At 52.6% G+C, this 25,529-nt stretch overlaps 1 protein-coding gene across 4 annotated transcripts in view; it reads left to right on the top strand.

Annotated features, from left to right (window-relative positions):
* GTF2IRD1 (GTF2I repeat domain containing 1) overlaps nucleotides 1-21,727 on the top strand; it is a 59,154-nt gene extending 37,427 nt beyond the window's left edge. For 3 of the 4 annotated variants that reach the window (XM_062592547.1, XM_062592548.1, XM_062592550.1), the window contains 9 exons: nucleotides 784-867; nucleotides 2,010-2,193; nucleotides 2,788-2,816; nucleotides 11,147-11,194; nucleotides 15,565-15,642; nucleotides 19,159-19,351; nucleotides 20,077-20,114; nucleotides 20,745-20,881; nucleotides 21,526-21,727. In XM_062592547.1, the coding sequence (XP_062448531.1) occupies nucleotides 784-867; nucleotides 2,010-2,193; nucleotides 2,788-2,816; nucleotides 11,147-11,194; nucleotides 15,565-15,642; nucleotides 19,159-19,351; nucleotides 20,077-20,114; nucleotides 20,745-20,881; nucleotides 21,526-21,594 (860 nt within the window). In that variant the 3' untranslated portion in view covers nucleotides 21,595-21,727. The remainder of the gene's footprint in view (nucleotides 1-783; nucleotides 868-2,009; nucleotides 2,194-2,787; nucleotides 2,817-11,146; nucleotides 11,195-15,564; nucleotides 15,643-19,158; nucleotides 19,352-20,076; nucleotides 20,115-20,744; nucleotides 20,882-21,525) is intronic. The other variant, XM_062592549.1, reaches the window with a different exon arrangement.
* The last annotated feature ends 3,802 nt before the right edge of the window (nucleotides 21,728-25,529 follow it).

Below are 25,529 nucleotides of genomic sequence, written 5' to 3' on the forward strand. Positions count from 1 at the left end.
GTCAAGACGGAGCGAGACACTGCTGGGGCAGGCAGTCTCATGGGTCTGGACCAGCGACTGGCAAAGTGCTCTGCGTGGTGCCCTAATTAAACGGCTTTGGTTATCTTGCCATCTGACCTTGCGAGAGGCATAATTAAGTCTTCTGAGCCTCGCAGTTTGCCTTTCTGTGGCTTTTGCATCCAGATGATGTTTGTATAAATCCCGTCTATGGCACGTCCTCAGCCCAGCGCAGACCTTGGGGACGCGGGGCACAAAGCGTGCTCCTCGCCTTCCCCCGCCACGGCTTTGCTCTCGGAGCTGTTCCTGCTTCGAAAACATAAAGGGGATTTAAAGCGAACAGTTTGGGAAGGAGCTTGGGAAGGACGAGTGCTGCGGAGCTCGAGCGGCCCCTTTCCTGGCACCTTTTCCTTTTCCTCAGCCGGTGCCAGGGCGATCTGCCATCCCGTGGGCGCCGAGCGGTGAGCACCAGGGCCGGCAGAGAGCACCAGCGGCCCTGGCCCGCGAAGGATTTTTGGATACGCTTTTGATTTCTTTTTGTTTTAATGTCAGCAATTGTCGCAATTGAATCTTCAATTTCATGCAGCTTTTATTCATAGCAAATGAGGGGGGAGGGGAACATATTTCTGTTTAGATTATTTTTAAGGACTTTGAATGGCCTACTCCAGAGATTAGCTAATTGCAAGATAAGGACTTTCCTATAATTAGAAAATCGTATTACTTAAAAGTCACAGAGTGCCTTTTAATTTAACAGCAGAAGTCCATAATTGTTTCTTTATTTTACAGAAAATTATGATGCCAGGCTTTCCAGAATAGACATTGCTAACACACTAAGGGAACAAGTCCAGGACCTGTTCAATAAGAAATACGGTGAGAAAGCAGGGTGGGAGTTGTTTTTATTCCCGTCTTCCCTGAATCCTTTTCCTCTCTCCTTTTTTGTCCCCATCCCCTCAATTTCTTTTTGGTAACTCCCAGCCAGGTGGTTTCAGTCCTCCTTCCCTTTCCATCCAGTGCGGCTGTTGTTCCGTGGGGTTCACGCGGGACGCAGTGCCCCGGTTGGGGATTAGCAGATGATGATGTTTCTCTTTCCCGGGGTGGGAAAGTGCCTTTTGTCGAAGGTTCTCGTTGCGTAGGTGGCTCTTGCTCAGCAAGGAAGATTCTCATGATTAGGAGCATGTGGCATTTGTTAATGCTGCCTGCTGTTCCTAAAAAGGTTTTCCCCCCCCCACCTTCCATGAAGAACAAAGATCCTAATTTCATTAGAGGCGCGTTGTAGAACCAGAGAGAGTTGTGTGAACGCCTGGAAGAGGGGGTGGAGGGGAAGGAGGCGGAGGAGGTTGGAAGGAGAATAAAGAGGGACCGTGGCAAGCGCTCGGAGCAGCCGTCGGAGACGGGGAGATAACGTGCTTCCTGCTTGCTTGGAGGTTTCTTAGGCACCCCACTTGGGCTCTGCAAGGTGTTCTTATGGCCTCCTTCAAGAGTATCTGGCATTTATTAAGCAAGGTAGGGAGATGCTGTTATCCTCATTTTAAGGACAGGAGGGAGACTGACTCTTGCCGTGGTTCCCAGGTATCTGCTCCCACCAACCGACAAGCAAGAGCACCTCCTTGCAAGGAAATGTCTACCCTTAGTCTTACAGCCAAACATCAGAGAGGGGACACGGAACGGAAACCATGTCCAGATAATGTCCTGAAGTACACAGCACCCACCTCTCCATCCCTCCTGCCACGTGACAGCGTCGCTGTCCCACGGAGCCCCTCCGGCCCCGGCAGCCATCATGGCTTTCCTCCGCCCCATCCGCTCTTGGCTGTGCAGCCGCTCTGCATGCTCACAGTTGCCTTCAACCCCATCGTCCCCGGGGCAACAGCCTGAACATGTTGGTCCTTCACCTAAAGCCTGACAGCTTGTTGGGTTCAGCGTGGCGCTTTGGGGGATGGTGGACGCGCCTCGGGGACACGAACTGCTGACGAGCCCCCGGCGTCACGTGTGCTCCTGTCTCGCTTCTCTTCCAGGGGAGGCCTTGGGAATCAAGTATCCCGTGCAAGTGCCCTACAAGCGGATCAAGAGCAACCCGGGCTCAGTGATCATCGAGGGGCTGCCGCCTGGCATCCCCTTCCGGAAGCCGTGCACCTTCGGCTCGCAGAACCTGGAGAGGATATTGGCCGTGGCTGATAAAATCAAGTTCACCGTGACGAGGTGCGTCCCCGCCGGGGGAAGAGGAGGGCGCCGGTGCCAGCTTTCCGCGCCCGCGCTCGCTCCAGGCTCTGCCGGCCCCATCGGGCAGGGCTAGAAATGCTCCCTACCGGCGCGGCCTCGCAGCCTGCCAAGAGGCACCGGCGAGGCTGGCAGCTGATGACCTGCCGGAAAGGAGCGAGCTCGAAATCAGAGGCTCTTCCTGCTTTTTGCTCTCAGGCCGCGTGGCCGCCCGGGGCGGAGGTGGGTGCCGAGGAGGAAAACGTGGCTCCCGCGTGACGAGGCGCGTGGGGTCTGCTGGGTCCCGCGGCGGGAAACGGCGCCCATCTCCTCGGCTGCAAAGGGCAGCAGAGAATCCTGGTCTCTTTTCATGAGAAATCCCGGTCGCCGTCCCCGAGGGTTTGCAGCCAAATGGGGCGGACGGCAGCGGCTGGGTGGGGGCGGGCAGGAAGGTGCTTGCACAGGGTGACGCATAGGGCTCCGGCAGCAGAAACCAGAGGTTTCAAGCATGCATCCATCGCAATTTTGTTCAGGTCAGGTGCATCCTCTTCCTGGTGTTTCATATTAAATCTTCCTTTTTCTTTATCTTTTTTACAGGCCTTTTCAAGGACTCATCCCCAAACCCGGTAAGCGTTTATTTTTTATTTATTTATTTTTTTGCCTAAGCGATGCATCGATTCGGTGTTTATTGGCGGCGAGAGAGCCGCAGGATGCGCGTGCTGGGCTCGCTTTGCCGGCTGGGGGAAAGCTGCCCCCCCCGCACCTCTCCGCGCTGCCCGGTTTGCGCCTTCGGTGCACCTGCTGACCGAGACGGCGAGCTCTACGTCACACGTGCACGCTCCTGCTATTCCCTTGCGTTTTGCAAGAGCTGATCTTAGGGCAGGAATCAGCGTTTAACAAAGTGCTACGCTCTTAAAAATAACTACCTGTTGCAATTAGCTGGCGGAGAGGGAGGTTCGCCGCTTGATTAGGCGGCGGAGCTGCGTTACGAAAGCAGCGGGTTGGTCGCGCATGTGGTGGGGCTGTTCACCGAGCTGCAGGAAGCACCGAGCGGCGAAGGGGAAAGGAAAGCCCCCGTCGCCCCAATTTACGAGCATCCCGCGCCCGGGAGAGCGGTGTGAAACGTGGCGGTGCCGGGACTCGCGGTCCCGGCTGGGCTCTGTGAGTCAAAAGCGGTCAGAAGCGTTGACCACTAAAATTTAAAGCTTCTGCCTGCATTTCCGTGCTCACGCTGGGGTGAGGGTCCCCATCCCTGTCCCATCTGCTGCCCCCTTATTCCGGCAGCGTTTCCCACTGTGGGCCCCCGTCGCTGCCGCTCTTGCGGCCGGGTGGGTGTTTCGCCGTTGAAGCTGGCCGGGCCGTGGCCATCTCGAGCCCGCAGAGGCAGGACCGGGCTCCCCGGCACCCGTCCGGAGCATTGGGACTGCTCGTCCGAGCAAGGTGGGGCTCCTGCTAGGACGGTGCTTGTCCCCCTCTCCTGGAAAGGTTAGCCTAAAAGGTGGCCTGTACGGCGCCCTAAAACCCGTCCGGACGGCAAGGGCAGGTTTCGCTGGGCTCACAGGTTGGCCTGGCTTTGGCAGCGGGTTTCCGGCCCTTTCATGGTGATCTCCTGAATTTTTGTCCCTGAACTGCCCCCTTCGTCCCTCTGCTGTGGTGGGAGAAGCGGGTGAGCACGGAGCTGTGGGCACGAGGCGCTGGCCAGAGACGGGTCCTGCCGGTGAGTCGTGCTGAAACGTGGCCTGAGCCCCGAGGGTTTCCTGGGCTCTTTCCTCCCGGCTCCGGAGGGTTGGTGAGGGCATATTGAAGGGCAGCAGGGCAGATGCCGAACTTGTGGTCAGGGAGGGAAAAGGGGTGCTGGGGCGTGTGGAGCGAAAGCTCCTCTGAAGTTTTGTGGGAATCCCCCGCCCCATTTTCGGGAGCGTGCAGGTTATGTTCGCTGATCCTGACTTGTCCAGCCACCCATTGACTTCTGCCTCTCTGAATTCAATGCTTTCCCTGTTCCAACCTCTAAGTGACTTACAGTCCCTATGCCCCGGGATGTGAAGTGCCCAACTCAGCTTATTTCAGCTTGTCTCAGGGGTTCGCTGAATGACTGAGGTTGGAAGGGACCTTTGGAGATCATCTAGTCCCACCCTCCTGCTCAAGCAGGGTCACCTAGAGCACGTTGCACAGGATTGTGTCCGGCAGGGTTTTGAATACCTCCAGAGAAGGAGACAAGGCGTTGGCTTCCCCAGGGTCAGCCTTGCCCTTTGCGGCACTCCTGCGCACGTGCCTTCCCTTGCTGCAGTGGGAAGTGGGGCAGTGGGACTTATGGCTCCATTTTTCTGGTCACTCTGACGCTATTCTCAGATTTTATCCCCGACAAGCTGAGCAAAACTCGTGCCAGGCTTCAGAAGCCAAACTGCAGAAATGGCCTCACGGGGAACTTCTCCCTTCCTGTGCACCATTGCAATAACTCAGTCTCTTGCTTCCCAGCTCCCTGGAAAAGATAGCTCACTCTTAGAAATGTGGTTAAAAACCTGTCTCTGTTCTAAATGTGTGCAATTACAACTGTTGGAAGAGCACAGATGGGTGCAAAAAATGTTGTCTCCTTTACTGATGGCTTTCCATTTCCTTGGCCAGCCTCCATGGAGATGGCACAATTTAGAGAAGAAAAATACGGCAGACAGGAAAACATTTATATACTGTTATTGGGAACTGCAAAGAAAGGTGTTAGACTCCAGAGACAGCTCTGACAGAAGATGATCTGTCTGAGAAATTCAGTCCAGGGCATGGACTGTGGGATGATCCAGTGGAACCTGATTTATTGTCCAGCCAAGTCCCTGGAGCGGTCCCCAGAGACCTCCACAGGATTTGGATTAAACTTCATGGTTTTGGTTCCAGAGCATCAAGTTCCCGGACAGTTCACATCAGCTGGATCTCAAATTAGACTGGGGTAAAATACAAGTGCTGCAGAGCTCCAGTTTTCCATTTTTGGGGGAATTATAGGGATGTATTTTTGTAGTAACCCAAAGGTGTATCCAGTCCTCCAGCCGTGTCTTGTCTTTCCGTTCCTCTGCAGTAGTCTGTATAATTACATTAAGGGACACTGATCTGACACAAATCATGCCATTAATAAGGAGCGCATCAGAAGGCAAATATTTCAACCTGCCAGCTCAGCTGGAAACGCAATATGATAAATAGAGATGTAGAGGAAACTGATTATATTTTCTCTGGAGAACTTTTCCTTTGTTCCCTGGGAGTGATTCTCCAGATGTACCTTCGCACCGTGTGTTGCCCATACTAGGAGAAAAGCACAGAAATGTTTTATTCCGTGTTATTGCATTAGTGGAGCAGCCTCTGGAGGAGGTCACGCGATCGCTGCTCCTCTCGCCCCGCTACGTGCTCAGGCAGGCAGCGCCGGCTTTGCATCCCTTCCTCGCGGTTCCTGCGCGTGGGCGGCACAGCTTGAGTACGAACGGTTACAGACGAGCAATGGGTTTTTTTTTACCCGACATCTCAGTTCGTTATAGCCTATTTCGTATTTTTTTGCTAAATCTTAGGAGGCAGTGTTTTTTTTTTTTATAATAGCTGGACTGCCATTGGAATGTCTCTTCAGTAAAAAGGCTATTTTTATCTTCTCCCCCAAAAAACCCATTGACAGCAATTAACCTCTCTTCTGCTGTACCATCCTATTACACCTGAGCTGGTGGTAACACCACGGTGGTATGTGCGCTGCTCTTGCTTTGGTCGCTTTTCTTCTGCCTTAACAAAATTAATAATTTCAAATAGCCGTAGATCATTAAAAACCCCCAAAATATAAGGAAAGTCGTCACGTTCTTTTTACCTGCATCTATTAAAACCCCATTATGTAAAGTCAACAGCAACAGAATTGCATCCTTGGCATTAAAAGAAAATCAATGAAAATCATTTTCTTTTGCAAAAGAATGTTAAAATAAAAGCAATATTTACTCCCCAGACAGCTTACCAGAGCCGGTAAGAGCTGGAAAGTCCAGGAGGCTTCTTTATAAATGTACCCGAATTTAAACCTTCGCAGTTCTGCTTCACTAAACATTGCGTGAGGAACGTGCATTGTAAAGGAGGAAGAACATTTCCTACGTATATATATATTTTAAGCCCCCTGGGGGGACAGCAGTTGCCTGGAAGCCGAACTGCTGGGCGGCGTTTGCCCTCCCGGGGGCCCGCGGCCGCTCCTGCGGCGGTGCCAACAGCCGCAGCACCGCGCGGCACCGGGCTCGCTCGCCGCGGCCTTTGGGAGCGGCGGGTTTTTAAGCGCTGCGGCGGCGGGTAACAGGATTGCGACGCGATCCTGAGCGCCTCGCGCTCGCCTTCTCGAGATTATCTGCAATTTTGCTGTGAAGATGCTCTCTCTCTCCCGTAACGGGTCGCAATCGCGTGGGCGAGACTCCAAGTCCCATCAGCTCCCGGGCGACTAGAGGGAGAGCTCGTGCACGCAGCTTGTTTTTTCTGCCTTCGAAAGAAGATGTTTTTGAGAGCGAGGCTGTTTCTGGAAAAAAACAAAGCAAATAGGTGATGTAGGAGCTGGGGGGTGCAGAGTCTCGTGCAGAGTGGTGGGACCGGCGCCGGGGATGCAGGGCCCCGGCGCGCTGGGCAGAGCCCGCCGAGCGAGCACAATCCCCGCGGCCTTTAGGGATTTGCGTTTTGTTTTCCAGTTTTTCTTCTCTCCGCTGATGCTATCGGCTCTGTGCAAAAGACCTTCAAAATGCTTTGTAAAACAGAACGAGCTTTCAAGAGTCAAAACAGCAGTAGGAGAGCGAGGTTGAAATTCCGGTGCTGTAAACTTCTCCTTTCTTTTCTTCTTTCCTGAGGCAGAGATACAAAACAGGCTTAATTTGAGCCTTTTGAAAAAAATATCAAGCATAAGTAATCTAGCAAAAAAAAAAAAAAAAGAGAGAAAGAAATCTTTCTGTATGTTAATTTTTATGTGCTTTGATTGAAAATCTACACCGGTTCCATCTGTCCTATTCCCAAAACTCCCTACCGTACTGATAGATTATTTCCCATACTCCAATTAATAAAGTAGGGCAGGCAGTGTTCTTTAATTAAAAACCCACACATTCAGGCATCCTTTTTTTTTTTTTTTTTTTTTTTTAATCACAAGAGCACAATCCTCTGTAAGACTTTGATGAGCCGTGCCTCACATTTGAAACTCCTAACAAAAAAGGGAAAAGCACTTGATCTGACGGTGACCCGAGCAGAGTGGGCTTCGTTCCTTCGCCTCTTTGCTGTCTGAAGTCCCAACTCCAGGCTTCCTTCATCCCTCTGTCCTGATATTTAACCCATGTGAGGGCAGTTGGATTATTGTTGCTTCTTATCTGCATTCCTTTCATCCAGAATTAATGTTTCTTTTTAGTGCTGAGCTGTTCAATTACTGTTTTTAGGAAAGATCGAACAGCGATCGTAAATAGTTGGGTAACTCCAAAGCCTTTTCTTAAGCACCTAGCGCTTGTCCTCCACAATTCAAACCACTCTTTTCTCTTTGCTTCTCCTTTTTTCTTTCGCATGCCCATGCCACATCTTCGCCCGCATCACAGGGTAATGCCGCGGTGGCCAGCCAGTCCCAGGGACCAGAGTCCCTTTCACAGAATCACAGAATGGTTGAGGTTGGAAGGAACCTCTGGAGATCATCTAGTCCAACCTCCTGCTCAAACAGGGTGCCTCGAGCACGTTGCACAAGATAGCGTCCAGGCAGGTATTGAATATCTCCAGAGGAGACTCCACAACCTCTCTGGGGAACATGTTCCAGTGCTCTGTCACTCTCACGTGGAAGAAATTCCTCCTCAGACAGAACTTGTGGTTCAGTTTGTGCCCGTTGCCTCTTGTCCTGTTGCTTGGCACCACTGAAGAGTCCAGCCCCATCCTCTTGACACTCTCCCTTCAGGTATTTGTAGACATTGATAAGATCCCCCCTCGGTCTTCTCTGCTCTAGGCTAAACTGGCCCGGCTCTTGCAGCCATTTCTCATAAGAGAGATGCTCCAGCCCTTGGATCATCTTCATGGCCCTACACTAGACCCTCTCTCCAGTCATTCTATTTCTCTCTTGTATTGGGGAGCGCAGAACTGGACACAGTACTCCAGACTCACCAGGGCTGAGTAGAGGTGAGGACCACCTCCCTCAACCTCTTCTTAATACGCCCCAGGATACCATTGGCCTTCTGGCCACAGGGGCATGTTGCTGGCTCATGCCTAACTTGTCCACCGGCACTCCCAGGTCTTTCTCTGAAGAGCTGCTCTCCAGCAGGTCAGCCCCCAGCCTGTACTGGTGCTGAGGGTTATTTTTCCTTAGGTGCAGGACTCTGCACTTGCCCTTGTTGAACCTCAGGAGGTTCCTCTCTGCCCAGCTCTCCAGCCTGTCCAGGTCTCTCTGAATGGCAGCACAGCCCTCAGGTGTGTCAACCACTCCTCCCAGCTTGGTATCATCAGCAAACTTGCTGAGGAGGCACTCTGTCCCCTCATCCAGGTCATTGATGAAAAGGTTGAACAGGATGGGACCCAGTACTGACTCCTAGGAGACACCACTAGCCACAGGCCTCCAACTAGACTCTGTGCCACTGACCACACCCTTCTGAGCTCTGCCTTTCCGCCAGTTCTCAGTCCACCTCACTGTCATCTAACTCATCTAAACTACACTTACTGAGCTTACCTATGAGGATTTGCTCTTGCTGATTCTCTGTGAAGAACCCCAAAAGCCCCTTTTCTCCCATGCTGATGTTGTACGCGGCAGTGGGACTATGCTTCTGCCCTCATGTACAGCAGTGAGACCATGCTCCTCTCCACGTGCGTGCTCTCCCTGGCTGCTGGGAGCACCTGCAGCCACTTCGGTGAGCTGACTCCCAGGCTTAAGGTGCAGCACATGTGGGTTACCAGGACAAAAAATTCAATTATCTTTCTTAATCAGCTTGCTTTAATAGAAGCACCTTGAAATTTTCACCTGAACTGATGAAAATGCCTTTGTCCAAGTTCCTGAGATGCTACCCCTGCCCCTTCTAAGCCTTTCTGGTTAATGCTCCTGAGAAGCCAGCTGTACGCAGGGCCATCCCTGCATAACACGCTGGCCGACCCGGCAGCCCGGCTGCTCCTTGCTGTAGCCCGTAGCACCGGTGTTTTGTGTTTTCCCAGTTGATCTGTCCTTGTTTGCGTTGTGGCATGTGATTGATGCATCTCACCGAGGTCTTTGCAGCCCTTCTGCATTCAGACCCTGTCTGGATGGACGGTGCAAGGAAGGGGTCTGCTGGTGAAGGGGTCTGCTCGTGAAGGGATCGCCCAGTTTGCCCGTGTGGGTTAGCCGGGAGAACAGCTACAGTTTGGCAGGTAGCTTGTGCGGGATGTTGCTGCAGGCATGCAGGAACCAGCCCCACTCCCCATCTGGACTCCAGTGGCAAGCGAACCAGACGTTCACCCTCGACAGACCCCGATGCTGGGAGCTGGGCCAGGACGTGGCTTCTTTTCCTGTTCTTAGGTCTGCTTTTCCCACGCGCGGCGTGGCAGCAGTGAGCAGCCCCGTCCCGCTGGGGCACGCGGATGCTCTCACTCGAGCGGGCAGAGCCACTGCTAATGTCACCGGGGATGGCGAGTGTCACGGAGCGGCTGCTGCAAAGCCAGGGGAGGATTTTCCTCGCAGTCAAAGAGCAAATAGCTCTTTTTCACACGACCTCGGTTAAGCCGGCCGGGCCCGGGGAGGCGGCGAGGACGACGGCTCTCGCTGCAGCCCGGCGGCTGCCTCCTTTGCCCGTGCAAACCCGCTGCTGCAGCTCAGCTGCAAACCGGCGGCTCGTGCCGAGCGAGGGTTTCGCTCCCGGCGCGTCCGCGCTGCAGCGGGGAGGTGGACGGCGGCTCCGCGAGAGCCTTCCCAGCCCCCTCGCTGCAATCCGGGGCTGGCGGAGGTTGTCGCCTGCCGTCTCGCAGCGCTTTCGGCGGCCTCGGGCATCCCCGGCAGAGGCTGCGGCTTGCTGCACGGTGGCGGAGAGCGGCGCTGCAGTCCCGCAGCCTCCGGCCAGCCGCTCACGGACAGAAGCGTCCGATGTGTCCGTATGCGGCAAAGCAGATGCCGAGTGCGGTTCCAAACGGAGTCGTTTCTGCATTGAAAAGTCTGATTGCAGCTACCTAACCCCAAAACTGGGCTTTTCTGTTCAATTTGATGGCACTGACCTAAGGCTCCCTGTCAAATGGTCGGGCACAAGCTTATAGAAACACGTGCGTCGGGCAGAGCTGTTTCATCTTGTGGGCTGCCGTGGCTGGTTCTCTTAAGCTTGTTGGTTTTCCCTAGGAAATCCGTTTGCTTTTGATATCCCTCATCGTTTCGTAGCCACTGGCTGGAGCCAGCATCTCCGTAGGGGTCCCTTTTTCTCCGTTTTCCTCCGTGTTGCTGCAGAATTAACACAATCACCCTGTTTACTTCTCATCTGTTTTAACCCTTGAATTTGCCTTTTTTTTTTTTTTTAGCGATCTCCCCTCGGAGGCTTTGCTGTGGACGGGAGCTCTCGCGGTGCAATTTGGGCGCCGGGCTGGGGGACGCGCAGTTCCCCTGAGCACCCGTGGCGGGTTGGCCCTGAGCGACCGCGGGAGGGGGGCAGGACAGGACGGGAGGGGACGGGACGGGATGGGACGGGACGACGCGCGCTCAGCCACTTCCAACCCTCGCTGCCGCTCGCCTCTCCCTGCCCGGCCGCGAAACGCCAGTGTGGCGGGGGGTGCGTGGGGTCCCACGGGGCTGGTGCCCAGGCGAGCAGCAAAAATAGCTCAGCAAAAATCAGTGGGATGACTGAAGCACTCTTGATGCCAACGGGCCTCAGGACCAGAGCAATTTTAAGCAGTTAAGGACAAAGTCATCCTGAGTTTTGCTTTTGATTGTGAACAAGAAAACCAAGCTGTAGCACTCATTGCTCTCTTTTTCTTTCTCTCCTTTTTTTTTTTCTTCTTTTAACTCGTGCTGTAGCCCCTAGACGGATAACGTCATTGGAAAAAGCCTACGCTGCCTTGAATGGTACGTAGCTCAGCTGATGCATCGTAGATGGTAGCAGACAAGAAATGCGCTTGTTTTAATGTGGGAATGAAAATAACTTAAAGCACCCCGATTCCAGGTATTTTTTTGCTCCCTGCTCTGTTTCCCAGTGGTACCAAGAACTGAACGATGCAGGATGTGTTTAACAGTGTTTGGTGGTTGTTACTAATCCTACGTGTGTTTCTGAGCACCTGTTGCCGCAGGCGCCAGCATATCAGGCCAGCTCTGCTCTAGACAAACTGCCCTGACAAGTTACGCTTAGCTCCTCCGCGTGTCCAAGCGATTAATTTGTTAAGAAGTCCACCTGCAATTCACACCAAGCAGCCTGGGGGATTCTTTGCTATGCTTTAATGCATACGGTGGGCCGGAGCTGGCGCGCAGTAGGGCGGGCTCCGTGCGTTTAACCCGTACGGTGATTTGCAGGAGCAGAGGAGAGCTTGCCTGCTTTGCATCTCTTGCACGGCAAGGTGTGTCAGTGCAGCTGGCTTTGGCAGAGCTGAGCTTGTTCGTATCAGTTGCGCTTCTGGCCCTGTATCTGGATGTTAATTGCATGCTCCTACAAGTTTATAGTCACACGTAGAAAACGTGCATGTGGCAGGTTACTTCTCATTGTATTTAAAGCTGTGTCACTGTGGAAGAGCCTCATTGCAGTTGGCGGGTCCACTCCAGATTCACAGGGGTGCAGATGAATTGCGCTCTGACAGGACGCTGGCAGGCGAGAGGAGTCATGTATTCGTCCTCCGACAAGTCGGGGCCAAATTCTGGTACCCCCAAGCACGCCGACTGCCTCGCTTGGCCGCGTGTTTCTTGGGAACGGGTGGGATTGCCGCCTGAGGAAGGGCTCGCCTGCTTGCGAACGGGGGCGTCCGAACCTGAGCCGCTGCCGCCGCGAGGTACCTTGGCTGATAGCCGTTCGGTTAACGGGAATTTCGGAAGCGTGGGCGCCCGAGCCGCGTAGATGACGGTGGACGGTTATTTTGAGCGTCGGGAAGGCTGCCAGCCGCTTCCGCTCGCCCCGGCGCCGTCGGGCTGCAGTCGGCTCGGGCGTTGCCGACATCGGTGGTAGCCAAGCCGGTCCCCGGCACGCTTGCGGCTGCGCTTCGTGCTGGCGGAAGCGTAAGTCACTGAGTTAAGTGTTGGAGGAGAGACCTATTGATCCGCAGTAACGGGCGAGTTCTTCCGATTGCCTCTCCCCAGGCTGCAGCGGGAGCCGGACGAGGGGTCCCACAGCGACAGGAGCCCGTGGGCAGGCGCGCCCGGCCGAGAAGCGGACCCTGAGCCACCGCTGCCTTTCCGCGCGTGGCCGGGGCGGCTCTGCCCTGGGCTCCGGCCGCGCGACGCCCCACGTCGCAGGTGCTCTCTCGGTTTGGCCGTGCTGGGGTTTCGCCGTGGAGACCAGGTCTCTGCACATGGCATCAGGAGACGTCGCGATCAGAGACGTTATTTACACGGGGAACATGATGGATTTGGTTTTGTTGGGTTTTCTTAAAGTCACTAGGAAAAATAGGTTACACTTTGGAACCTGTTGTCTAATAACAGACACCTAAAATCCATTTTTAATGCCTGCTAAGCAGGACTTGGCGTTTCTAAAAGAAATGCTAAGCTCTGCCAGGCCCTACTGAAAAATGGCAAATGGTGCTTTAAAAACGCGATTGCTCACGTAGAAGTGCACGTGGAGGGAACCGAGGTCCTCTGTTCAGGCAAGCAGGATCGAAGAAACTCAGCAAACTGGCTACTGCATTTTATTTTAATTAGAAGATTAAAAGAAAAAAAAAAAGAAAAGCTGATAGCGGAGAATCAAACCCCAAAGCGTGCATCACCCTGCGCTACGGTAGGGACTCGGCACATGCTAGAGGGGCCGGCAGCCTCCGTGCCTCAAACATTTTATGGTGTCAGATGTCTGAAACGATAGTGCAAGATCTCTCTCGCCCAAAGATGTCTGGGGACGGAGGCGGTGCAGTGCCGGGTGCCGCTGGAGCATCGCCGGAGCATCTGTGCCGGGAGCCGCGTCCCCGCTCCGAGGACGCGGGAGCGTGGGAGCGCTCCTCCGGGCTTCCTCTCCGCCCTCCGTGCTGCGCACGCTCCCTGTGAGCTCCCCTCCGTTTCTGACAGCGTGAGCCGGTGCTGGGAGACGGGAACGCGGGAGCGCTGCCCCGGCACACGGGCCGCCGCACGGCAGGAAAACGTGCGGTTGGGTCGCTCGGAGCAGTGGCAGCCGGGAAAGAGCTTTGTCGTCTTTCAGTCTCAGGGAAATCAAAACGCTGCAAAATTAAGCAAGTGAAAACGCTTCGTTCTGAGGTTTCTCTGTCTGCTACCATCTATACATTCATACGGCTGTGTGTGCGCATCCAAGGAGCTGAGCATAAATGACGAGGCGGTCGCAGAGGGAGCCCGCAGGGGCCGGTGCCCCGGCCCGTGCCCCGGGAACGGCACCCGGGCGCGGGCGGCAGAGGAGAGTCTTGCTTCTTTCTTGAAATCAGAGCTCCTCAGGGACTCCCATTCCTATTCCATTCCTATTCCATTCCTATTCCATTCTATTCTTTATTTTTTGCTAGATCCTGGTCAAGTTCCTTTGCTGCAGTTTCTGAATTTGAAGTGCTGCTCAGCCTTGAGGTTCCTTCACAGAAACATCTCCCTTTCTCCTAGTTACACATGGTCCTACCAAACTATCATTTCCAGGCTCGGAGAAGCAGCTTTTGGGAGGCTGTATCCTGCAGTAGGGATAACCCCCTTCTTTCCCGGGGAGCAAACCACGGCGTTGCCAAACCACGGGATTTGTGTCATGAGGCCGGTGGTGTCAGCGTCCTGCTCGAAAGCCCAGCTCCGGGAGGCAGGGACTCGTGCACGATTGTATTTAGAACAGAGTTTCAAGCCGTATGGTTGTTCAGTGACCTTAAAAATGTAGTCTAGGGCATAAAGGCGAGGCAAAAAACGTAAATTATTCTTGTTGTTACCATTATTGCTGTTACTGTTAATCTCACGTTTTGTGCAGCACCAGAATTGAGGGATTTGGAAGGACTGAACTCGCCGCTCCTTTGAGAGCAACCTGGAAAGCTGCCGTGTGTCACGGAGACCCCCGGCTTCCTGCCCCTCGGCCCGGCGGCTGGAGACCCGCCGGCCTCCCTGAGCAGCCCGGGCAGCGGTGCTGTCGTGGGGCACCAGGCTTGGGCTCGGCCCCCGCCGGGGGGCACAGGGCTGCAGCGTCCCGCGGCTCCGCTCGCCCGTCCCGCTGCAGCGTGGCCGTCCCCTGCCGCAAGCCCGGCTTACCCCAGCGCCTGCGGTGCGGTGCAAAGGGCCCCTGCCGAAAGCTCGTTCTGCACCGCCGGCGGCAGAACCGCCTGCCGGGCCAGCGCCTCTGTTGCAGCTGCACCAAGGACGCAAGTGTGAATAGGGAGGAAGAGTAGTCCCCAAAATGCTTGTCTTGGGACGAGAATAGCCCCCAAAATGCTTGCCTTGGGTGCAGCGAGGTTTGCTGCAGCGCCGCTGCCCCGCGAGGGCTGCTGGACTGCGCTCTCCACTGAGCAGACTGTAAATAAGTAACCAAATTAAAAGCCCGTGTAATCTCGACAGAAGCACATCCCGGTTCAGCGGCCTCTGCTTTCTAGCTCGCTTCTGGTGCTGCACAAAAGCCTGCGTGTGTCCGCATGCTGGTGCCCCTTGGATGCTATGTGCATCTCTGTATCTCAGCCTTCGTATAGGTGAACCACAAGGAGAGATGGAAAAGATTTTTCCGGTTGGTCCTTTCTATCAGTGGAGTGGAAAGGCTTTAAAGGGGAGAGGTACTGAATGCAGTCATTTTTTCCTGGAGCCTCCCTGAGGATGCTGAATAGTTGGGGAGAAGTCTACTGACACAGTCACATCATTTAAAATGAGAGAATAGAGAAGAAACTGTTTGGCATGATGAGGATAATTAAAAAAGCTAGTAAAGCCAAGCTGATTATATGGCATATTATAAAACAATACTGTACTTAGGAGCCTAGCTGTAAAACTGCTATCTCATTCCTTGATATCACTTGTGGGAGCATTTGTGGCACTAAGGGCCTGAGTCTCTGTTGCTTTGCATATTTTGCAGTCATTTACAGCACCGCAAAGTGGATGTAAAATGCTATCAACCGTGTAAGCGCGTGGCAAATGCAGATTTGGCAGCATTTTATAGCTACTTTGCACAGCTCTGAAAGGTGACACAAGGTGCAAGCAAAGAACAGCTGCCTCCGAGGAGTCGCCACGCTGCACTTGGGCAGAGGAGTGCCTTGAAGTGCAGCAACATGTTCTTGTGTACGGCGGTGGGAGGGGTCTTGCAGGGGTCAAAATGAAGCAAGATATTTTATTCCTTGCCCCTTTTTGCTTTGCAGATGAGGACGATGCAAACAGGCTTGGAGAGAAGGTGATTCTCCGGGAACAAGTAAAAGAGCTTTTCAATGAAAAATATGGTGAGTTTCCCATCTGCACACATAGCAAAGTGAGTTTGTTTTTGCTGACGGCAGCCGTAGTTAAAATTAATTACACCGAAGGCCTCTATTTATAGGACAAGCACACAGCAGCCTGCTGCAGCACAGGTATCTTCTCACTGCTTCACATTACAGCTTGTCCCTAGGGATGTTCCCATGTCTCAGTGCTGATAGTTGGGACTGTAACCTTCTCACTGACATCTCCTCCTTGATGAGGGGAGAGAAGAAGGAAAAATGCATCCAAGGGATAGGATTTGTTCAGTCTGGCATCAAACGTAAATGTCTTTTCAACATGCCCTGAACCAGTGCAAGCAGCAGTGTGTGCAATGAACATGCCGGCCATGCGCAGAGCTCCCGGCAGGCAGCTTCTCCCACCCGCCCTGCCTCTTGGCTGCAGAGCAGGATGAAGCTCAGCATGGCATGTGCGGAGATAGGCATGGTGTCTGCTAGAACTGCAGCAGAAAAGCAGGTCAAGACACTGAAGAGGATTTGAAAATGCAATTCTTAGGCTCCTTGCATGCCTAATTAAAAAAAAAATTTCCTCACCAGTTGTTGGCGAAATGTTGTTGATGTCATCTCCTGAGCTTGGCTCGTCCTGGTCAGGCACCCCAGCCAGCCTGTCTTGGCAGCAACTGTCTTGCGTTTCAGAGGAGCCTGCATTTCCATACAGGTCCTGGCACTGCACACAGCATTGCCCTGGCCCAGGCTTAGTTTTTTATTCTAGAAGCCCTTGGGAAGAAGTGCCTCGTGTCTTCTGGTGTAACTAGCCTTCCTGACTTGGAAATAGTCCCCTTCTGCTGTATGCAAAACATTCAACTGGGGTTGCACTGGTCTTAGCTTCTGATAAGCGCAGTTATTCCTATGAGAAGTTTTTATTACATCCATAGGCTTGTAAAAACATAGGGAAACATGTGCCTTGTGGCATCACCCTGGCTTAATGCTCCATCCAGCGTGTCCTAGTGACCAGGCTGTGTAGGCTCTTCCCAGCTGCCCCTCTGCAACTGCTTGCACAACCCTGAGGTTGTCCTAATGGAGGGCAAACCTTGGAGTGAGGTTGCATGAGGAGTAGCAGAGCTCTGACGCAGCGGACTGTCTTGCAGCAGCTGTGGAGAAAAACCAAATAAGAAAAGAAGCAAAGCACAAAGAGCTGGGGGCCAGGGAGGGGAGCAGGGAGGCTCTCGTTTCGAGCGCTTGTGTCTGCTGAGAGAGATGGAGCGTGATGAAAAGGGTGTGCTCTTTCAGCAAGAGCCGTGGGAGAGCCCCGCTCCCCCTACTTGCGCACGCACATACAATCTGGCTGCCGCTGGAAGCCTTCCAGCTGAAAAATCAACAGCTGTTTGCTAAATAATCACTGTCCTGCTCTCTATTTATTGCTCATAATCTATCTGCATAATGTGTTTATCGCGTGTTAAGAGACTGAGGCACAGGACTCAAGTCATGCCCCAGCTGCAGAAGTGCGAAGGGGAAGTAACTGCACTGAAGCTGCTAGGAGCTGAGCTCATGTGCACTGGGTGTTTAAGGTCAAAATGTGTCTCTGGGTCCCACTTAGTGATCCCTGTGGGCTTACTTTAGCCTCCGGGGACCAGGTTGTTTCAAAGCGTCTGCTTCGTGGAGTTTTTGTATCTTCTTTTTTCCAAGTTGTTTTTACCAGCAAGCATCAAAGACACAATACCCGTTAGATGGGTTATGAGTCTAATCCAAATGCTTCTGAACCTATGTTGTGCGTTGTGCAAATGTGCTGATCGAACACAAAGTGCCAGGTGGGCTCACTCTAGATGGAGATCAGAGGTGAACTCCCTGCAAAGAAAGACAGAAATCTGGCTAAGCAGCAACTCACATCTTCTGCACGTAGGTTTGGGGCTTGCAAAAACGTGAGACAAGAGCAGGTCTAACCACTCCGCCTCTTCTCTTTCTGCTTTAAAGCAGGCTCCAGGGAAGGCTGGGGACATTAGTGGGAAATGAGGGGGACTGGAAAGCTTTGCTCCGCCAAGGGGCTGGGTTGGGCCAGGATCCAGCCTTGTGGCTCTGGCGGGGGGAGGGGGAGACCGCGTTGTCAGCAGGGCATGTTGATGGCACCTGTAGATGTGTGCATGCTTGGAGATGACACGTCTTTAAAATCAAAAATGTCCCAGAGAGCTCAAGGAGGGTAGAAGTCAAAAAGTCACAGAATGGTTGAGGTTGGAAGGAACCTCTGGTGATCATCTAGTCCAACCCCCCTGCTAAAGCAGGGTCACATAGAGCATGTTAGATAGGATCGTATCCAGATGGCTTTTGAGTATCTCCAAGGATGGAGACTCCACAACCTCTCTGGGTAAGCTGTTCCAGTGCTCAGTCACCCTCACAGCAAAGAAGTTCTTCCTCATGTTCAGATAAAGCTTGTGTTTCAGTTTGTGCCCATTGCCTCTCATCCCATTGCTGGGCACCACTGAAGAGTCTGTCCTTTTGACACGCTCCCTTCAGATACTTATTCACATTGATAAAATCCCCCCTCAGTCTTCTCTTCTCCAGGCTGAACAGGCCCAGCTCTCGCAGCCGTTTCTCATAAGAGAGAATTCGCTATTTCCCACCATGCAGGAGTTACACAGGGTACCCAGAGAAATCAGCAGCGGTGTGCCAAAGGAAGTACTTTTTGTGCAGCACATAATTAAATCACGGTATTGCATTGCCACAGGATGCTGTGGAGGCCAAAGACATAAAGGAGATGAAAAAGCAGGTGAGAGATTTCTGCAGCACAGGGCTCTCAGGAGCTGTCAAATGCAGCGCGCGGGGTGCGATCCCTCCCGAGGACCCCCAAAGTGCTGCTGGCTGGAAGCTAAGCTGACGCAAGGGATAAGCAGATGTCTCTCATTTGCCCTGTTTCGTATGCTTTTTCCCAGGCTCTGGCTCCTGACCTCAGCCACAAGGCAGGGTGCTGGGCTTGCTGGGTTGGCCCAAGCCTGGCAATGGTGCTCTTTTACAGAGCAGAGATGAGTGTATAAATACTAGCCTGTAGATCCTGTAAAATAGCCCTCATGAGCTTCCTAGCAAGATTTTAAATAAGGATTAATGGAGCAGGCAATAAATTGGTTTGCTGTGGCAAAGGTCAGCCTTGGCAATTCAGCAGTGCAATAGGGCCAGAGTCACCAGGGCAAAGCCTCGGCGGAGCTGGGAATGCCTGGTGAAGGCAACATTGGCTTCCCAACCTCATTCCAGGCCTCTCACTCCTGCAGTCAGCTTGATCCCGAGCCCTGCAGTGGTCATTGGGAAGGGTTTCATTGCAGGAAGGCTGAATATCTGCAGAAATAGCTGAAACATGGGAAGGTTTTCCAGTCACTGGTGGCAGGTCGTGTTCTATGTGATACATCCGTGCTGTCTAGCCAAGTGCTTTGCTATTTAGATTTCAAGGAAAATTCATGGAACAAGATATCTGGTGTCAAGAAGAGTGTGGTAAAGCTTCTGGGCAGGCCAGCTGGTCAGGCCAGGGTCTGTGGTTCATTGTCCTCTGCTCTGCCCTTTCAGGAGAAGCTCTGGGGTTGAACCGGCCTGTCATGGTGCCCTATAAACTCATCCGGGACAGTCCTGATGCCGTGGAGGTTACTGGCCTGCCAGATGACATCCCCTTTAGAAACCCGAACACCTACGACATCCATCGGCTGGAGAAGATCCTGAAGGCCCGCGAGAACATCCGGATGGTGGTTATAAACCAGCTCCAGTAAGTTTCTCTAGTTCAGGGGCTTGGGAAAGGTCACTCTTGTTTCTCCAGCTGCTAGTCCTGTAAACTGCTCGGTCCCAATTTATCCCCTTGGATAAATATGGGAGACCCAGTGAGTTTCTTCCTACAGTTTGAGATGACCACATTGCTAAGGAGCTCAGGGCTTGGACAGGGGTGTACTGCGTTTGTGAATGTGATTGCCCATTTCGATTCAGAGAAGGTGGACCTGTATGGATGTAGTGCAGAGGCATTTAGTAGATTCCTCTGCGGGAACAAGCAATAGCAGAAACAGGCTCAGAGCAGCCCAGGGGAGATGGGAGAGCTGGGGCAGCCATGGGGCAGCTTGCCCATTCCTTGCTGAAAGAGGTTTCTGCCCACTGAGGACAGGGACCCAGCATCCACGAAGTCTGAAATGAAGATCCTGACCATGACCGCTTGGCCACTGGCCTGAGGCAAGCAAAGCAGGCAATTCCTGTCCCCAAGAAGGGCCAGGGGACGGCTCAGAGACCCATGGAACTACCGAAGATTGCCCCAGGCAGCGGGTAAAGCTCCTGTTTCCCATCGCCACGCAGGCAGGCAGCCCACATCCGATCTCAAAGTCCAGGGCCTGGGCTGCATCCCCACATTTGGGCAGCAGAAACCTTCTGCAGAGATGTGGCCTGGAGAAACGCGGGTGTCTGCCTAGCCACGTGCAGGCTCTAATCCTCCCTTCGTTCCTCTCGCAGACCATTTGCCGAAATCTGCACTGAGGCCAAACAAACAGGTAAGCGAGGTGCTAAGAAAGTCCCGGTAGCTCTGCTGCGGTGGGCAGGGAGAATGTAGGGGCTATGCCACGAAACGCACAAGGAGGCAGACGGCACCACGTGGAGGCGTTTGTCCCTCCAGCATTGCCAGCTGAGGCTAGGAGAAGGATCCTACCTGGATCCCCTACCTGGGTGGACCCTCACCGACTCAGCATCTGTTTAGGCACAAATTGTCCTTGCAGAAGATTGTGTTCTTGTGAGTTGGGGGGGGGGCATGTACGATTAAACTGAAATTTTCACCATATTCTGGAGGATTTAGTTATCCTTGTCCCATTAGCAGCTTATTCACTGGATAAACCCCTTAATTTGGCTTTTCATTTATCAGCTGAGCTTCTGAGGAAACAAGGTTTCTGGCATTTCTCTGTCAGTCCCATCCTCCCCAATAAATTTCAGCCCATTTTTAACGAAATATGTCAGAATTAGCATCCCCTACAGATAATTAGGATCCTACAAGTGGAGAAGGTGAGGTGCCTAGCAGCCAGGCTTTGGAGATTTGGGTGTTTTTCCGTAGGGGACCATGGAAACAGCCCACCCACCTGCAGTGCTTTCTCGGCACGCGGATGTCCCATGTCTCTACTCTTTCCCTTCAGACAAAGACAGCAGCGTTCCCAAGCGGAAGCGGAAGAGGATCTCCGAAGGGAACTCCGTGTCTTCCTCTTCCTCCTCTTCCTCCTCCTCCTCTTCCAATATGGAGTCTACATCATCCACAAATCAGATCTCACTTGTGGTAAAGCCTTCCAAATATTAAGCGGGTTACTGCCTACCTATCTTTCCGCTTCAGGATGCTGCTCTCTGCTCTCTACGAACCAGCACCACTTCCCTTCACTTGACCTGACAAACACTGTAAAGTGCGATGTAAAATGGCCCAACCAGGTTTGGCAAAGGAGAGGGATGCAGCTTTGGAGCTGCCTTTTTCTTTCTGGGTTTCCAGGGGGTTGTCAGTGGAGTGGTCTCCGGCGAGCAAGGGCCCCCGCGGCGCGGCCGCAGCGTTGCTCAGCCTCAGGTTGTTCTGGGAGAGATGCAGAGCCAAACCTTGCATCAGGTAGTGGATCGCAACTGTAAAAGCAGTCAGTGAAGCCAGCGGACGTGCAACCTGCTCTCCCTCTGGGTTTGGCTTCAGTCGTGTGTGATACCAAACGCTAAAAAAAAAAAAAAAAGAAAAGAAAAAGAAAAAAAGAAAAAAGAGATATCAACTTAAAGGTTTTTGTCGGGTTTCCTGGTGGTGTTTTGATTTTGGGTTGGTTCTTTAATCTTATTTGGAAAGTGGGAGCAACAGCCCGTGTGTGAACATGTCAGAGATTTGCTGTGTGCATGTTTTTGTGTTGTGTCCTAACAGAGACTTTTGCCTTCTTTTCTCTCCCTCTCTTTCAGCAATGGCCCATGTACATGTTAGACTATGGTGGTCTAAACGTCCAGATCCCAGGACCTATTAACTATTAGACCTCAAAACCGAATAAGAACCTCAAATGAAAGAATAAATAAATAAATGTAATTTATGTAAAAAGTGTATATTCCAATATGTATCAATGCCTTTTAGTTTTTCCAATGATTTTTACACTATATTCCTGCCATCAAGGCCTTTTTAAATAAAAATAAAAAGTGTTGCCTTGCTCTTAAAAGTACTTATTTTATTATGCATATTATTAAATTATGAATTGCATTTGTAGGTAAGAGTAAGTATAAGAGGGCATCTCCGGACAGACAGCTACAAAACTTCCTGTCGTACTTCGGCTGCTCAATAAAGTCTTTAGTGTCATCAGAGTTTTAAACCAAGAGGCTTCACACGCTTTAATGCTTCCTTTGCTACTGATGTCTTCAGTAAAAAAGGGCTTGCAGAGGTGCAAGAGGATTGGTGCAAATTTGCACCACTGTGGAAGATGAGGGACCGAATGCTTACCAGCATCAAACACCTGGGCCCGTGAGTAGCAGAGAAGTGGTTTTAGGGGAAGGGTTTTAAGGAGAAAGCAGCTTTAAGGCCAAGTTACACCCTCCAAGGAGAGAGATGCCACAGACGCCCTGTTTGGTGTCATGGCTAGCACCCACCTGACTTAGGAACTCGGAAGCAATTTCTGTTACGTGCATTTAAGCGTCCTCTGAAACAGTAAAAGACTTTCAATTCATGATGTTCTTCACCATCTGTGATTTCCCAAAAGATGTTGGTGCCTTAAGGAGTGAGGAGAACTAGTAAATACAGATAGTCCTCTCTGATGCTAGACTAGTTCGGTAATGCTGGACCAAAAGTTGCTCACGTTCCTGAAAGACATGGGATCATCCTTTCTGCAGCTCCAGCGTCTCCTCTGCATGCCTGAGTCTGGTTCGCCCTCTAAGAACAAAATGAAGCACCAGTAAATTGAGAAAAATAAATAATTGTAAGTGATTTTAATTTGTAAATTGATTTAAAATTTCTGCAGTTAAAATTGAATTTCCCTAGTGGATTTTGGCAACAGACGCTAATGCGGCCAACCGCTATTGCTTACCCCCACGCACCTATAACTTGTGTTTTGCAGCTGAGGAGATCTGCGCACAGGTCGGGCCGCGTGCTGGCTGACGCGCGGGGGCCTCCGGCGCGAGGGTGGCGCAAGGAGCCAGCGTGACCAAATGGCTTGCGGAAGTAAATGCCAAATGCGGCGCCGAAAGAAGTCGCTCCCATGCTCTGAGGAAGCCCACTAGGAGCGGCTTGGCCCTCTCCGAAACAGCACTTACGGGTTGTGTCTTAGCCTGGGAATCAGTTGAGACGAGGATGAGGAAAGGCGTCCATCCAGCAGACACGTTCCCCGCTAAATCTCATACCGCTGCTGCAGTGAGATGCCTCTGGCTTGCTTCTGTTTTGCCCAAATGGCAAAACGCTGAGTTACTTTTGGGTAACCGTTGCTCAGCTTGGGCTCTGCTCGAAAGACGTCCTTCCAGGCGTCGGGGCAAGTTACATTTCGCTGCCCTGAAGAGCAGCCGCCTCAGTCATTAGGGCCTCTGCGTGTATGCAAGGAGGAAGGGGACGGTAGCAGATGCAGGGATCAAAGTCTCTTGTGGCAGCTCTTCCTAGTGTAATGCACTTTATTTGTTTTACGGGTTTTTGATCTGCTTGAGCCCTTATCTTTTCAGCCACCGGAGGATTTTGATCACGGGCAGAACTTTTCAAAGCAGCTGCAATTTTATTTTCATATTCTTGACTTCCATTTGCCGTTGAGTTAGATGCAAATGATCACAGGAGATAATAAAAGCCCAAAGAAGTGTAAGAGAAGGCACAAAGCTGGCAGCCAAAGGAAGGGCGAAAATCTGTATCAGTGACCCCAATTAGAAACACAGTTTGACATCTGAACGGATGGCATCAAAACCTGAAGCCTTCCGTGTCTCTGCCTGATGCTCAAACCCATGGCATCTCCAATTAGGAAACAAAGAAACGCGATTCAGAGGTAGAAATACAGTTTTCCTTTCTGAAATACCTGAAAGGGGCTTATTCACAGATCAAGCCACACATAGGTGTCTCCTAATAGGGCACATTCATTACATTTTGACCTTTTTTCTTATTTTTTCCAGGGGAAAAATAAGAAAGGAAAGCTCTGACGCGGTAGCGCTGAAGGCAGTGGAGTGGCTTGGTAACGAGCGAAGCTCTTAGACGTTGCCCTAGGCCTGCTGCAGGTTTCCGCGCTCCCTCGAACGCGCGGCGGCGGGAGGCTTCTCGCGCGGTAGCGATCTACTGCGCTGCCGAGTACACGGGGCCCTAATCGCTCGCGTGCGGAGGCGAGGCTGAAGTCAGGCAGTTGAGTCAAGTTAGGGCATCGGAGCTGCACGAGGGGCCAGCGATTTCGTTCAGAAAGCCGAACGCAGTCGTGAAGGCCGCGACAGGCGGCAGAACGCAAAAAAGGGCCGGCGCGAAAGGCCGGCGCGCAGGGCCCTGTGCCCGCTCGGCCTCCGCCCCGGCCCGCTGCCGAGCCCCCGCTGCCTTCGCCTCGCGGCACTTACGGCTCCATCGCTGTTTGCGCTCCGCTGCGATCCCCGCGCTTTTCTTGAGCCCTCGGGTGCGGGGTGTTTTTATAGGCAGGTTTCGTGCGTGACGTGAATACGCGCTGGCTGGCGCCTGCTCCGGTGCAACGAGGAGCCTGAAGAAGCAGATCTTGAGCCACGTTCCTCACTTACTGCTTCTCAAAGAGTTTGGTGTGGTGGTGGGGGGGGGGTTTGTTTATGTGTTTACAAAGCCAATAACAATCCTCATTAAGAGTTGCAAAACATGAAGCCATCTTGATCCCAGGCAGATGGCATCTAAATGAAGTTTAATTAAAGAATGAGAGCTTTGATTCAAACCATTTTTTTTAAAAAAAATGCAGTGCACCGAGATGCTAGAGAACGGCATAAACAGCATCTGGGCTTTTTATTCAGCACCCCCCCCCCCCCCGAATGCGTTTGTGAGGCGACACATTGCAAACCATCCCTGTTGCTCTGCTCGCGGGGCTGTCGGCTGCAAGCCAGCAGCCGCAGCCTGCTCCCCGGGACGACCTGGTGTCTCTAGGAAGCTCATAGCCCAATCGGGGGATGCACCGAGCGCAGCAGCTCCCTGAGGGTCTTTTGTTTATTTTTATTTTTTTAATTATTGTTTGGAAGAATTCAGCAGATGCCGAAGAGAGTGAGCGGCGATTTGAGACACACGCGCAGGTGAGTCTCGTGGTTGCCCGGCGCTTCTCCGGCAGCGAGCGCGTCCGGAGCCTTTGCAGGGGGTGGCAGCAGCTCGGCAGCGATGCGGGGTTTTTTTGTTTGCTTTTGTTCTGTTTTGGTTTGGTTTTTCTATGGATTGGCTTCGCACGCTCTAAGGTTTGCGAGCGACAGTCGGACGCGGCTCGCTTCGCCCTGCGAGGCCGGGTCCCAGCGCCGCTCTTCCGCCGCTCAGCGCCCGCCGGCGGCAGGAGCTTCCCGTTCCCCCGCTGGATTATTTCCACCAGCTGACGGCCTGACCGTGGTTCGGCTCCCTCGAGCAGGGAACCCTACTGATCCGTGCGGCGGGAAAAAAGAGGCATCCACTTGGGATCCAGGACGCGGCGAGGGAAAACCCGGCCCTTTGCTGCTGCTGCTCGTGGTGGTGGTTTCAGTGCCGAGCTGCAGAGGGACTGGACGAGTCTCCGTTCGGTGCCTGCACATTGCATCGGGGGAAAAAATTGCAAATTCGGCAATAAAACGGCTCCTAATGCAGATGGGGACAAACACACAGTCAGAGGGGTTTTCCAGTGTCTCGTGAGGACTCTAGCAGGGCAGTATCTAAATCTTCTGTTAAATGAATATATTAAACAGCTGTCTCAGGCTCAAATTAACAGATCTGTGGGGCATAAAGGCAGACTGATGTAGCTGAAGCGACCGGGCACAGCCGCCTGGTAAGATTAACATCCTTT

Source organism: Rhea pennata, chromosome 20 (assembly GCF_028389875.1).
Source record: "Rhea pennata isolate bPtePen1 chromosome 20, bPtePen1.pri, whole genome shotgun sequence".
NCBI classification, from domain to species: domain Eukaryota; kingdom Metazoa; phylum Chordata; class Aves; order Rheiformes; family Rheidae; genus Rhea; species Rhea pennata.